We start from the raw sequence: 15,598 nt of genomic DNA on the forward strand, positions 1-15,598 counted from the left end.
GGGATTCGAGTACAAGTTTCCCTTCCGCAACTCAGAGGTCTCCGATCAGCGTGCTAGCTATATCAAGCCTTCCCTCTCTCCGTCCGTACTCGTTGAGGGTCCTCATTAAAGTGTCTCTAACCTTTTTTGCCTTTGTAGCCAAATAATTTTTAAAAAGTAGCCCAAAAGTAGCCAACTGCCTCAGCAGTTGGCTACTTTTGGGCTACTTTTTATAAGGTGTTATTTTACCTAGTACAGTACTTTTGTACTAATCTAGTACATTTTTACTTGTCCCAGTACCAAGATACCCAACACTATTTTCCTAGTACCATTCATGAAATCTTAATACCTTTCCTTTGAAAACATTCATTTTTATTCTATATTTCTATATTTTTTAATTTTACTTTGGCAATAAATAGAGTTTTTTAGAGTTTATTGCTTCCTCAATCAAGTGCAGCAGTTGAACTTATTTATTTATTTATTTATTTATTTTGCAATTAAGTTTAATGAAAACTAAACTACAAAGTTGAGTTCTTATCGATTCTTTGAAGCACTTATTAGCAAAGAAGCTACTTAAAAGTAACAACGATAAATGTTAAACTTGGACACCATCATCTGCTTCAACCATACAATAACATTCTAGTGAAAAAGATTCTGATGACGATGAATCTTACCAGCGATTTTTCAATGTGTTAATTTTAAAGTTTTGTACTTCGTGTTCATTACTTTTGTTTCAACATTTCGTTCATTTGATTGTTGTTGAGCAATAATAGTATTTTTGCAATATATGAATTTATCTTGTATGAATTTTGTATGTTAAATGTAACACTATATATATTTTAATAAACAGAAATTTGATAAATTATAAATTATTTATAAGTATATATTTAAATAATATATAATATATACATACATTCAGCTGTTTACGGTCAAAGTAGTAATGCCTGCATTAGTCAATAGATCATTTTGACTTAACTTATTGATTCTGCACGTACGTATGTCGTATTATCGATATTAATGCAATTCCGGCGCTCTTCCGAAGACAGTGCGACCATAAACCGTGTCTTTTACATACCCCGACAGAAAGAAATACCACATGGCATGAGGTCCAGGGATGTATTAGGCATCTGTTTAGCGGTAATGCTTTACCCACTCAGCCACTGGTTTGCTTTTACATTGCTCTTTCCCTTGCTTTTTAACTGGGGGTTTAATCATCAAAGAAAAGTGCAGTACGGGAAGAACAAAAAGTTTGTAAAATCTTTTTAATAGAAATAGAAAAATCTATTTCAAAATAGAAAAATTATCGGAATAAAAAGCAGTTTGCACAGTAAGTTCCTTTGTTGACAGGGGTAAAATTTTATTAGATAACAAATAGAAAATACAGTATTTACTTGAACGCCTACTAAAGTAGTAAAACGTTAAATTAATAAGTATAAATTACAAGACTTTTTAGACTGGAACCTAATTTCCAGATACCGAAAATGAAATGAAAAGTTCATCGATGACTTTCAAAATCGCCTTTGTCGGTGTCGTATTTTAAAATATCAAAAAGTGATTCGATACGCTTTAGAGTACATTTTATATTTATTTATTAAGATTTCAAATTCATATTTCTTATATGTAAAAATAATGATAACACAATATAAATAAATATGTAAATGCGATAAAAGTTTCTTTCTGAAATTTGAAATAATACAAGAGTGCACACTTATGCTTTATTTTACCCATCCTTATTATTAATACCCTCCTCAGACTCAACCATATCGGCGGTCTTTCTTTTCTCTCCTTTCACCTTTCATCTGGCTTTCCACACCAAACATTATGTTATATAAGTTGCCGACAGGTATTTGAAACTGTAGGAAGACAAACTAATATTCAAATACTAAATAGAAAAACAGAATTAATAAATCATATAGTTGACTTGAAAATGTAATAATTGTTTCGATGCTATTATTACAGAAACAATCATTGTATTGTAAAACCGTTTATTTCGCCATTTATTGTTTAGAATTTCGAGTGCCCGGGTTGCACGTTAAACGGAAGCGAGCACGCTTTCGTTTGACGTGCAACCCGGGAGCTCGAATGTGAGGATTTTTAATTAATATAGTTAATTAAAAATCCTGTAATAAAAAATATCGTAATATAGTTACGATATTTTTTATTACAAGATAACGCCAGGTATACCACAAATTACACGCTCCGTCTGACCCAGTTTGGACCGCGATAAGCTGTCCTCGGCGCCAGGTGGGTATTAGTTTATCAATCGGAACGAATTTTAGAATCCGGAAACAAATTGATGGACAAGCTAGACGACGACCTAAGAAAAAGGACCGACGACGTAACGCTGGTGTTGGCAGAGGAGCGGAGAAAAGATAGAAAGACATCGAGGTCTTCGGTGCACGACTGCACTATGCGGAGAATGAAGAAGCGTGAATTTCGTTATTTAAACGATTTCGACGGTTTCATTACAACACATCCTTACAAACACCCCTCGCCGTAACATTCACAATTGAACCATTATTTAGTTTTTCGTCGCATCCAATCATTTACATATCACGCTTCGTTACAGTAAACGACACCGTCACATAACACCAACACTGCTTCCCGAAATCCAACCCCTAGGTCCTCGTCCTGGGAAGTGGAAACGTCACTCGATGTTTTCGAGTGGCGGCTAAAGGGGCTCTGGTACAAACACTACAGTTGTCTTAATATTGATTTTAAAAAAAAATACTATTGCACATTACTGGTCGACTTTTTAAAGAAAACTTTTTAGTACTGTACCTTTTATAGAAAGGCTTGGAACAACCCTGATCTTGAGCCAAATGCCACAGTCAACACGTATAAAGTATTAGATTTAATAAGTGCAGTCTTTAAAATTTAAAGCACTAACATCGGTTTGTAAGTAGTCTATACTTATTAAGTATTCATTCAGGCTTAAGAACTAATGGAATAAATGCAACACATTTAGCAGCCTTTATTTCAATTATCTATTATTGTAAAACTTACAATGTACAGTGCGATATCTAACTACAGAGAACTCTCAAACTATAAATTATAACAATAAATATACAGGTTATATTTTTATATCCTGCATATTTATTGTTATAATTTATAATAGTCAAACCTGTTTTTGTGCGGTGAATAGGGACCGCATAAAAAAAGTCTCGCATAGAAAATAACTCAAAACCGTAGGAAATAACTAGGAATTGCTTTTTTAACTCCTTGGGCCTTTTTCTGCAATCCCTAATGGGGGAAAAATCCTCTAAGAATTTTACTTTTTATATTAATTAATTATTTTCACTTAAATACGAATCTAACATTAAAAAGTTAAAAATAATCGTTAAAAAATTATTTTATTTGATAAATATAGCTGCAGGAAGTGTTATTTCATTTAACAAGGCGTGAAATTTCACACCCGCAGTCTAAAGCCGGAGGGGAGCTAACTTACCGCATCTGTTCAAATATAACACAATATTTATGATTTTTATGCTAAAATACGAGGGGACCGAAAAAATCGTATGAGAAACAAATTTTAATGAATAAAAAATGAAAAAACCTGCTGTCATAGAAAACATCCAATACAGTTTTAAAAAATTTTACAGGAGTCAATTATGTTCCAATTTGATTGAAATTTTCATATACCGCACAAAAAAAGACCGACCAAAAACAGGTTTGACTGTATACCTAATTCGTACATAGAACTATTAATACTTTTTATTAATTCATCAGGCATTCACTTACACGTATGTTTCTGGAAAATAAATAAAATCGAATGTGAAGGAGTGCACGTAAAAGTTGCAACCCCATTCTGTTCCGTAACACCATTGTCAAACTTCTTGGCTTACAGGAAAGCGGCGCTGAACGTTGGACGTACACGTTTTCGCGTTTAAAACTTTGGCCTCAACCTCGTTGATGGTTCATACTTCGAACGTTTATATATCATTACATGTAAATATGCATATAATTTCAGAGATGAGGAAACTTTCTGTTTTGTTTACTATATTTTAGTGTATATTGTTTTATATTTTAATTATCTCAGTTTTATTTTAGTACTTGTCTGTTAATGAGACCACACCAGTCAATTTCAATAGCTTCTTGTAAAGAAATCACTATTTTATTATATATATAAGACATTTACAAGAAGCTGACGTTGGCAAACAGTTACAATTGTTTTTGATAAAATTTATAAAAATTAGGCCCTTCTTTTTTTTTTTTTTTTTTTAACTCTTTCCGCCCTGTGGGCACTAAGAGGGCCTCTTTTAGAAGGCCCATTATGGGTTCGGCCAGGCCCACAATGGGGCGACCGGGTGGTGAGGGACGGGGTCCGACATATCCGAACGGACCACCCCCGAAAAATTCCTGGGGATTTTCGACCCGTTCGGATTCGATCCCGGGTCCCCCAGAGCGGTAGGCTGTCACCTTGACCGCTCGGCCATCCGGCCAAAATTAGGCCCTAGTAACCATGTTTGGTACCATTCCGTATAGCATAGCACTTTCCATTAGTCATTTCTGTTTACAGATGCAATTTTTTTTTCTTATTTCTTTCTTTCTAGGATATCATTCAACTAGAATTTATATTAAATTTTCTTTAAAAAACAAGCTATTATAAACTAAAAATTCTCCTGTCAAGCATGACTGAATACTTACTGGAGCTATCTTTTCATAAAGTTTAAATTTAATTAAATCAATTTAAAATTACGCCATTTGCCAAAATATTTAAAAATGCAACTTAATGAGAAAAATTTCCCGCTAACCTTTAAGATTTTTATCTTGAAGCCATTCTTTCCGAAAGGACCGAGAATACTTTGTCCATTTACCCATTTTAATACCAATAATAAATAAATTATAAAACTTATATAAATTATACTATGTATAAAAACAAAACGAGTAGACAGGACACAAGTATTACCGTTCTAGACGCAAAACAAAGGATGAAATAATTTGTGTAACCAGCCCAAAATGTAGCCAAGTCAAATTTTTGTAGCCCAAAAAGTAGCCAGTGCGCCAAATGCTTTTTTTAACGCCAAACTGAAAAATAAGTAGCCTAATTTGGCGCAAAGTAGCCAAATCTGGCAACGCTACTTGAGTGTCCCGACCAAAGTGTCACTACTCTTTGTTCATCGGCTCCAGGACCTTGCCTCACCCTTTGTTTACGTACTCCTTTTCTCAGAATTGGCAATCCCACCCAAGGGGTAATGAACCAGAAAGACAAAGCAAGAAAGTTCTAGAAGGGGATGAGACAAAAGATAGGAAAAAGAAAGATATTAAACTAAACTTAAATCTATATTTACAATAAAAAGGTATAGCGTACAGCTACAATACAAAGCAAGTTAATAATCTTTCTTGCGAATATAGAGGAAGCCATGCTTACACTCCTCTGACAATGGCGATTCCTCAAGGCTCGGTACAGTGCGGTGAGACGCCCCATTGTGGGCCTGGCCGAACCCATAATGGGCTTGCTATAAAAGGCCCTCTTAGTGCCCACCGGGCGGAAAGAGTTACAAAAAAAAAAAAAAAAAAAAAAAAAAAAAAAAAGAGAGACGCGATTACGAGACGCATGTGCTTCGCACAAGAGACCTTGAGTAAGCGCGCCTCGCTCAAGCAGCTTTGTTTACTTCTTACCGAAACACCACACATGGCGCATACACGTGCAGTAGAGATTATTATAGTGTATTATTGTTGCAATGAATAAAAAATGTTTCTTTTATTTACGATATTTTTTCCCTTTAATTTATTTCTGTCCTCCTTTTCATTGTAAAAAAATTGGTTAGCTTAGAAATAAGTCATCCAATGAATGTTCTCTTTGCTGTAAATTCAAAAATTGCGAATTTAACAAATTATTCTATGCTAGAGGCTTCGCCCACTTGTTTCCAAAATTCGCAATTTTTAACATAAATTTCGTGTCGATTGTTCGATTCTCGGTGTGCTGATTTTGCTTTCTATCTCCAAACTCGAGTGTGAACTTTGCCGAAAGAAAAACGCACGAAACACACGGACGCTAGGTGAAAGGTTAATTACGTGTTGGCTTATCGCGAGCGTCGTTCGGGATCGTTTTACGGACACAAACGAGAATGTTGGTAATTGTTAACGTGTTTTAGCAAACAGCGGTCCCCAGTGGCGCAATTGGTTAGCGCACGGTACTTATAATCAGTACTTGTGAGTTATGCCGGGGTTGTGAGTTCGAGCCTCACCTGGGGAACGTGACAAGTTCTTTTTAAAACTGCTTTTCGCTATCGGCCAATAAGTTGAGCTGGGCGCCCGGCTTTCGCGTATACTTTTTGCACTGTTCGGTCTTCATCGTAGCGAGTGATCATCTATTCGGTGTCTGGCACACAATTCTTACCAATTCCAGCGAATTTAAGGAAGCACGGAGGGTTTTGCAAGCAAGTGAAATGCGTCTCGGTAAATTGGCTCAAAACTATAAAAGTGCCCTCTAAGGAACGACGGGCGGAGTTTCACGCAAAAGTCCGCCAAACTTTCCAAAAACGTAAAAAATTTCATCTTGTGCCTGCCAGGGATCGAACCTGGGACCTTCCGCGTGTTAGGCGGATGTGATAACCGCTACACCACAAGCACTTGCTCCAAGCGATCCTCATATCTGATCAATAACGTGCCTCTGGATTACGTCCACTGTTCCGACCCGGATGCATTTTTTCCCATCGGCTGTATCGGTTACGTCGTTAAGCCGCAATTCGGTGGGGGTGAATTGCGGTTTAACCAAACTTTCAAGCGCATTGCGTTTCGAAATTAAATTTAAACTTAAACGAAAGCGTTTAATAAAAATATCGAATGCTTGTGATGGCTCTTCTAAAATATACGTCCGTGCCAAGTTTTTCAGAGATTCGAAATATTCGGCGGTGAGGATTACACAAAATATTTACTTCCATTCTTTTCTAGTCCGTGTCCCCGAGTGGATAAAATCACCGAACACTGAATCGTGTGGTAGTTGGCCGTGGGCTTACGCCTGACCAATGTGGCGGCCATGTAATGTTTTCCGGGTTTTTTTTTTCTATTGTCTAACAACTAATTAACAAGTTTCTTATAGAGTCTTTCCAAGAGGTTCTTGGCAAATCGCCCATGTCTTGTTTTGCCTTATCCTATCAATCCAGTCCAATCTAATATTTTCCTGGCAATTTTTCACAGCATATATGTTGCCGCGGGTAATTGGCACAAAATTACTATACTTATATACTTGAAAAATGTTTCTTCTCCCATTATATGTTGATATTGAGTAGAATAAAAGATTCTTTCGTTTCTGCACGGCGAACACTGAAATTGCCCTGGAAAATCTAGCATGTTTTAATAAAAATGACTGGATTTACGAAATGGTTTAACTTAAGTCTTTCATAAAGACCATAATAAAATTACTGAAATAAGATAACAAATTACAATAATTTTATGAAACTCTTCTTTTGATCTGTGTTTTGACTAGTAGACTTTAAACTGTACAATATGTTAAAAGTGTGTATTGCTCTATCTCAACTTGTTAGTGCAGTTTTTAGTCATTATCAATGCGACAAAAACCAAACATTACGTAATGCGAGTTGCCTTTTATTACATCTTTTAACAGCAATGAAAATTCGATCAGGATCGTCATAATCCTGTATGTTTGGATCAGGGCCGGATTTTAGGCGATTGGAGCGATTGGTGCCAATCGGGCCCCGCATCACGTCAAAATTTATATATTTAAAAATAGTACATGTTACAAAAATAAATATCTAGGTATATTATTATTAAAAATAAAACAACATATTTCAATATGTAAATTAACAGTTAATTAATTTTGTTATTTAAAGTTTGAGGGGCCCCGCAAAAAAAATTCAATCGGGCCTCGCACCTATTGGATCCGGCGCTGGTTTGGATTGATATTTTTTGTATTCGAAGTAAATTTATTTAGCAATAGGGCCAGACAATTAGACTACATATTGCAATGAAAGAAACTAAGGTTGACAATATCAAATAGAAAATCTTGGATAGATGGACAATAGCATTACATATATATATATATATTCCAGAAATGGAAACATTTCGCGACCCGGGTGACCGGACTTGTGCATTTGTGGTTACTTTTTATATGAACTTCTTAAAAGGTAGGTTTTTGCAAGTTGGCCACACATCATTCAGGAGCAGATCAGCATCCATATGGAAATCAGTAACATTGCAATTAAAATATTAGAACGTGGAATAGTCGATTGCGTTCTTTATGCACACGGTACCGTGCCAAATATTGTTTTCTTAAACTTTACCCATTTTGAGAAATTGTTTATTTTTTCAGAACTGAGAATAAAGAAAATTAAACAAATCGTACGCGAAAACTCAGACGAATTTTCCCTTATTTCGTCATTTCTTGGGTTCGGTGTCTCCAAACTTGTAATTTGCAAATAACTCGGTGGGTCAAATGTGACACGATTCCAATACAATTCCGTTTTATCTACACAAGAAGTTAGGAAAGTAAAAAGAAGTCGGAATCGGCGGATTTTTGACGACTCCTGTTTCAAACACCAAAACTACACGACCCCAATTCCCACTCTGCAGCCTTGTTACAGAGTAACTAGAGGACACTAAAATATATTTATTTACTGCCTATGGAAGCTTCGCTTCCTTCTAGATTCTTTGAGAGTCTGCTTTTGTAAATTCAACATAGATTTAGCCGAATCCATGTTGGATGGTAAAAGACGGGTCTGACATAACCGGATTAGCACATCGATGGAAATTTATAAATCGATCCAGGCTCGAATCTAGTGCTTTTCTAAATATCTACAATCAAACCTGTTTTTGTGCATTTTTTATACGTGCAATGTGTTTTGTGCAATTATTTTTGTGCAGTATACCAATTTGATTGAAATTCATATACCGCACACAAAAAATCACACGAAACAAATCGCACAAAAACAGGTTTGAGAGTACTTGAAGTTTGAATACAACAGCAGGAAAATAAGCAAGATTGAAATTCAATTTTTATATATAAAACGCTGCAGAAGAGCAAATTTTTGAAAACTCAATTTTTAAATTAAATACTGCATAAACATTTGAACTAAGAATGTCTGCAACATAATGAGTGACATTAATTAGTAAGAATATCAGGAGAAAATTTAGTTTCATAGTTTCAAAAGTGCTATCATTTCAAAAGTTTCCCTTAACATAATGAAAGTCCGTTTTATCGATTCCCCGCTTTTAAAATGTATTTTGATAACTTCCTTTTATTCTTCATAAACAAGCAAGCAAGTAATGTTCTATTTTACGCTGTATTTTTATAATTTTATGAATTAACGAAAATTTATGGAAAAAATTTAACAGCAGAAAAACTGGCATTTAATCAATTTTACATTTAAATATCTTACACATACATATACATTTTGTACATTACTTCCAGATATCACAATTACTACCGTAAAAACATCTTCATATAATTTGTAATTAACATTTTATAAAGTTTCTTTTTCATTATTTTTAATTATTTTTTGGTAAGAAAAATATGATCAATGTCTGCAAGTAAGAAATAAATAAACAACAATGGGAACATGATTAGTTTCTTATCAAGATATTATAATAACAGTGTTTTTTTTTCAATAACTTAAGTAAACACTTTGAGGTAATGACTAGAAATTGTGCTCAGATCTATGGCAATAAATTCACATTTAAAGATCAAAACACACAACAGAAGAAAAATAAATAACATTTGATAATTATCTTTTACATTTTATCACACTAATTAATTTTTGAAAATTGATGAATTTCAAAATATTTCTTCATTATTAAAGAACCTTCAATAAGATTGAAATAAATTTTTATAAAAAGTATTTGCAAAACTATTGATTTTTATACCATTCATTTATCTTGGATTAGTTTTTTTTTGTGATATTAAAAAGCTATTATAAAATATTATTTAAAGATTGTGCTCTATTATAGACAAATACTGTGCAATATTTAAATGATAGTGTTTTTATGTATTACAATATAAATTTTTTAATATGTTTGATGCTACTCAAAAAATATTAAAAAACCTACATCTTAAAAACTGAATTTAAATCATGAATTAAACTTTAATTTTTAGGTTTTATATGTCAAATTTAGCATGATTGAATGATATAAATTAATTCATAATTTCATTCCTGTTTTGTATGTGACAAATAATTTAACCTTGTTTTAAACAAAATACAAGTTTCTGAATATTAAATAACTAATTATGAGATGTGAAAAATAATAAATAGAAGTAATAATTACAAATCTGATGAAATGACATCAAACACATTAAAAATATCTGATCTTGAATTAAATATATCAGTTTATCTAGCTGTACCTGACAGTTCATCTAGTAAGGCAGAAGCAGCGGTTTCAAGATTCCAGTTTGAAGTTTGTAAGACTTTCTCACATAGTTGTCTTGAGGCAATTCCTAACTTTGTTAGTTGGTTAATTTGTAAGTCTCTGATTGTTGAATGGACATCACCATTATTCCTATGAAAAGCATTATAGCATTCCTCAATTGTGACACCTGAGACTTGCTGTTGAATTCTTTCTAATAAACTATGATCTGGAGAAGTGACCCTATTCACAAAAGAAACTGTCCCTCTTGTCTTGGATAAATGTACACTGACAACTGGTGACACTGTTGGTCTACTGGTCAGAGATTGATTTCTTTGATTTCGTAAAGATCGTTTGTTACTAGGTGGTGGATTCACTAAAAATGGTTTCACTTGTGCAGTATTTGGTGGCACTGAAGGAAGTGGAGGCATTTCATTTACAGAACCAGATTTGTTTATGTCACAAGGAAAGCATCCAATGCATCCAGCTTGGGGTGTTGGTGAATTGACACGTGAATAATCAATTTCTTTATCAAAATGATTTTGATCAAGAATTATGTGTTTTGCAGCCTTGTCTCTTGCACTTCCTGCGGCAGAGCTGTTAGCTGCCATTTCTATCCGACCTAATTTTTTTTCTAATTCTGCTATCAGTTGAGATCTATTACTGCTAGTATTAGGATCTGGATGATTTGTCAATTCTGGTATCTGAGTGTTAAGCCAATCAAAAGCTTCTTCTCGCCGTTTTAGAAAGTCAGATGAATTGTTTGAATGAATTTGTAGAGTTGAATCGATACCATTGATATCAACACTCACAACCTGAGTATTTAACATAGGACAACTTTTCATTTTTGCTGCATTCTGTTTTAATAATCCACCATTGAAAGGTGTAGAAATACAAGATGTTTCTGTCACATTAGAATAAAAATGTTCACTGTTATTCACATGAGATTCTGCTTCACTAGGAGGAACCACAGAATAATACCTGTCAGTTGATACTTGTGATGAAATTGGGGGTACATTATAATAGCGATCACCCATGAAATTTTGTGAGGGATTTGGAGATGAACATTCTGAAGTAAATGAGTCAAAAGAACTTGAAGATGACCTAAACACATTATTAGAAACTGTTAAACCATTTGAAGACAGATCTAAAAGAGAGCCTGTATTTTGTGTGAGAGATACATGATTTAATAATGGAGAAGTTTTAACTGAAATTTCATCACTAAAATCAATTAGAATTCCTTCAGAAACATCTTTACTATTACTTCCACTTTGTTTTGTTTTATAGGAACGACTATCTTTTGAAGATTTTCTTCTATGAAGAATAATATCATCACTAGAATCATTTTCAAATTTGTTATAAGCAAATTGTTTGCAGGAGTTTTTTTTTGGTGTAACTTCAATAGATAATCCTATAAAAAGTTTTTAAATTTAATAATTTCACTCAAATTAATATGAAATTAATAATTTCACATTTCTTACTTTTATTTCTATCAGCTAATTTTGGCACATTCTGTACTTCATCTGGAAGTCCTAATATATCTGGAGGATCCATTGGATTTTGCAGATACATTCTATTACAGATATTAAAAACTTACTTTTTCAAACAGACAAATCTAAACAATAAATACATTATTACTGATTTAAAAATATCATACTCATCAATATATGCAGGATTACCCCACGACTTTCCACCAACATCACCATGACCAGTATGAATAAAACTATTTCTTAAAGGTTTACTTATATCATCTCCTTTAATTCTTCTTTGCAAATCTGTGACACAACGAGGAAAAAGGCCAATTTTGAATGTTCTTTGATTTTGTCCTTTCCACCAATAATGATCAGACCTAATAAATAAAAATTCAAATTCAATTCATCTATCAATTTTATTTTTAAACAAATTTCAACAAACTTATACTTACTTTCCATCAATAACCTCTAAAACATCCCCAATTTCAATGATAAGTTTATCTGCTTCTTCAAATCTCTGTACAGCTTTTAATACTTGTGGATGAGACTGCATGAATTTAAATAACATTTATTCATAAAAATGTTTAGAAAAACATAATTCCTTCAGAAATGCATTTGAAAAACAAAATTCTTTAAATTTAATTTTTTTTTAATGTAACAATTAATTCAAATTATTAGCAATTATTTATTAATTACAATACCTCACATAAGAAATCTTTTAAGGCCAAAAATGTTGGTCTATCTGAAGGCTTGTGTGCCCAACACTGAAGCATTAGTTGATATATATCAGGAGGACAAACATCAGGTGGTGCAAGACGTTCTCCATCCTGATCAATTTTTTGTAAAATCTGAAATAAAGAAATTATTTTGAGAATCTTTAAAAAGAAAATTAAATAATTATGCATTTAAATACTATAAAATAATAATTGAGAGATATGGCAGTGACTCCATGCAAAACTGTTTTGTTTTGCCAAATGTGCAATGTAGTAGTTATATAGTGATGGATGGGGTTTGATATATTCAAACTGCCCATGAAAAATGTTCAAGGATTTACTATGAATTTAAATCTATATCCTTCAGGCAACATACAAATCTCTTCAACCATGTTCACTGACATAATATTTTGATATTTAAATTAATAGTTGTTTTTGTTTTGTTTTATATATCAAATTAATAACTATTTAAAAATTTGGAATCACTGTAGAAATTTCACTATAAGTTATAATAAAGTATTACTAATTCACTAATATTAAGATCAGTTTGATAATTTAATTTATTTTCAAACATAATATTTACTTTAAATAAAAAATTTTACTATTTTCATTAAATTTTTTCTCTATGTACTAATCTTATAAATTTAGAACAGCTAGTTTAATAATATTTAATATAAGTTAACAAATAAATAATTTACTAAATTTGTTAAAAGTAAAAAATAATAATGTAATAAAATAAAAATAATAAAAATGAAACTGCTTTTTCAAATAACCAAACTACTTGCTGTAGTTTTATTTTATTGAAACTGGTCATAGTAAATGAAAAATGATGGTACCAAGAAATACACAATTTGATGACGAAAATGTAATGTTTAGTGAATTTTGAATACAAGTACTCTTCACTTTATGACTGAGTTTCATTCCGATGACTATGTCATTAAGTGAATTGGTCGATAAGCGAGGAGCTTGTGCCGGAAATATAGGATCGTTGTAAAATTATACAAATTATGCAACAAACTTCAAATTTATTCATAAAAAGACTATTATAGTACCAATTTTTAAGTATATTAGGTACCAAATTTAGTACATAGCCCTGTTCTGCTTTAGACTATTATAGTACGCTATTAGCCTATTATAGTACTATAATACAATTATAGTACATGCAAGCCTATTATAGTATGCTTAGTGCGCATGTCACCATTCACCACTGATCAACACTCAAGCTGAGAAAGGGGATTCCCTGAATTGCAGGTTGAAACTCGATTAGTCATAAGTGCGAGTGGTTGTTAAGCAGATAGGTTGTAAAGTGAGGAGTACCTGTACAGTTCTTTTTGTTTTTAAAAAGTTATTATTTAAAATATTTATTAATGTAATTAATATGATATACTGTATAAACAATATAATGCAATTAATACTAGCAAGTATCAAATAGCACAAGTATATCTTGTATCAACAGAGAAACATGTATTTAAAAATAACTTTTTTTTTAAGTTTATTTAATATCAATGTTGACTGAAAAAGCTCCTAAGTTAAATCATCATATTGATATATTAAATTATATTATCAATGAAAATATTTATAAATATATTTAAATACTACTATTATCAATTGGAAATTAATATTTTGTTAAAAATCAAATTTTGTTCAACAAACCTGAGCACCATTGTAACCAACCCAAGGTTCTTCACCAAAAGTAAACATCTCCCATAATGTTACTCCAAACATCCACGTATCACTTGCATGAGAAAAATGGCGAGATTTAAGGCTTTCTGGTGCACACCTATAAAGTATTAATATATATTACCTAAATGAAAATATTTGATAAAAAAATACCCTTTCAGTTTACTATTAGCACAACTTAATTTATAGTATTTTAAGTATTACACTTTAAAATTTATTAATTATAATTATTAAAATTAACATGAAATGGCAACCTAACTGCTACTTCTATACAAATTACTTTGTATCTAACTATTAACTTAGCCTTATTACAGCCTGGTAATTTGACAAATCATGTAGTTTTAATTAGTAGTATAACTTTGAATTATTAGTACCAAACAATCTGCCAAATTACTTATTCGACTATATTAAGGCTGATTAATAATCAGATACAAAGCACTTTGGCTAGAGGTAGAAATGGTTAAGTCACCATTTCATGATAAATTTAATAATTTGAATTATTTTAATTTAAAATTTTGTAAGTAATTTTATTTACCATTAAGTTACATGAAAGTTTATTAAGCTTAATATGTATTAAATGTGTTATTACAATATTTTATCTTTGAAATATTTTAGACCTTGACTATTTTATTTCCTTATTATCTTCATTAATGTTAATTGAAAGTAATAAATATTATTTAATATTTAAAGTAATCCTATTGGATCATATCCAAAATTTTTTAACTTTAGTAAGATATATTTAATATAGCATATTTAAATATTAAATATGTTATATTTAATATAAATATATCTTATTTATTTATTTTTATACCACCAATTAAACACAAATTTTCATAAACAAATTAATACAATTATAAAATTAAATATACACATGAAAGCATTTAAAGTTTTACCAAGGAAAAGGAACCTTCTTATGCTCTGTCATAATATAGCAATCTTCTTGACTTGGTAGAGCTCTCATTAAACCAAAGTCTCCTATTTTAACCTAAAATATTCAAATGAAAATTATTAAAAAAATTGAAAATCTCATCCTGTGATTTTCTTATGTATAAAACTACCTTCTGAGAAGTGGCAAGTAATACATTTCTAGCTGCTAAATCTCTATGAATAAATCGTTTGGATTCTAAATAAGCCATTCCATTTGCTATTTGTACAGCATATTCCACCAATTGTGAGAGAGGAGTATGATGACATTCTTTTCTTAATCTATCTCTTAGAGAACCTAAAGGTGCTAATTCAGTGATCTAAACAATAAAAACAATTTTTATTTATTACTGAACTATAAAATTTTAAATTTAAAACATACAATTTACTATAAACAAGTAAAACCCCTCTTCAAGTAAAACAAAATTTGCAATTTTTAAAAAATTAAAAAAACCACATCTTAATTATACATTTACTTATAAAAGAAGAGCTACTTTAATTAAAAGATAACATCTGAGAGGGGGCACT

At 31.7% G+C, this 15,598-nt stretch overlaps 1 protein-coding gene and 2 non-coding genes across 6 annotated transcripts in view; 1 reads left to right on the forward strand and 2 right to left on the reverse strand.

The window, feature by feature from the left end:
• Window positions 1-6,087: 6,087 nt before the first annotated feature.
• Window positions 6,088-6,178, forward strand: TRNAI-UAU (transfer RNA isoleucine (anticodon UAU)). The gene is given in 2 exon segments: window positions 6,088-6,125; window positions 6,143-6,178. It is a non-coding gene; the product is annotated as a tRNA-Ile (tRNA).
• A 304-nt stretch (window positions 6,179-6,482) lies between these two features.
• On the reverse strand, window positions 6,483-6,555 carry TRNAV-AAC (transfer RNA valine (anticodon AAC)). Its single transcript has one exon. It is a non-coding gene; the product is annotated as a tRNA-Val (tRNA).
• Window positions 6,556-9,268: 2,713 nt separating this feature from the next.
• Window positions 9,269-15,598, reverse strand: part of Ack (activated Cdc42 kinase) — a 43,693-nt gene continuing 37,363 nt past the window's right edge. For all 4 annotated transcript variants that reach the window (XM_067268175.1, XM_067268158.1, XM_067268166.1 and 1 more), the window contains exons 5-12: window positions 15,205-15,390; window positions 15,040-15,131; window positions 14,120-14,246; window positions 12,455-12,601; window positions 12,206-12,300; window positions 11,939-12,130; window positions 11,763-11,854; window positions 9,269-11,692 (exon numbers count right to left, since the gene is read on the reverse strand). In XM_067268175.1, coding sequence (XP_067124276.1) covers window positions 10,266-11,692; window positions 11,763-11,854; window positions 11,939-12,130; window positions 12,206-12,300; window positions 12,455-12,601; window positions 14,120-14,246; window positions 15,040-15,131; window positions 15,205-15,390 — 2,358 coding nt within the window. In that variant the 3' untranslated portion in view covers window positions 9,269-10,265. The remainder of the gene's footprint in view (window positions 11,693-11,762; window positions 11,855-11,938; window positions 12,131-12,205; window positions 12,301-12,454; window positions 12,602-14,119; window positions 14,247-15,039; window positions 15,132-15,204; window positions 15,391-15,598) is intronic.

This window comes from Centruroides vittatus, unplaced genomic scaffold, assembly GCF_030686945.1.
Source record: "Centruroides vittatus isolate TY-2023 unplaced genomic scaffold, ASM3068694v2 contig_1074, whole genome shotgun sequence".
Taxonomy (NCBI): Eukaryota; Metazoa; Arthropoda; class Arachnida; order Scorpiones; family Buthidae; genus Centruroides; species Centruroides vittatus.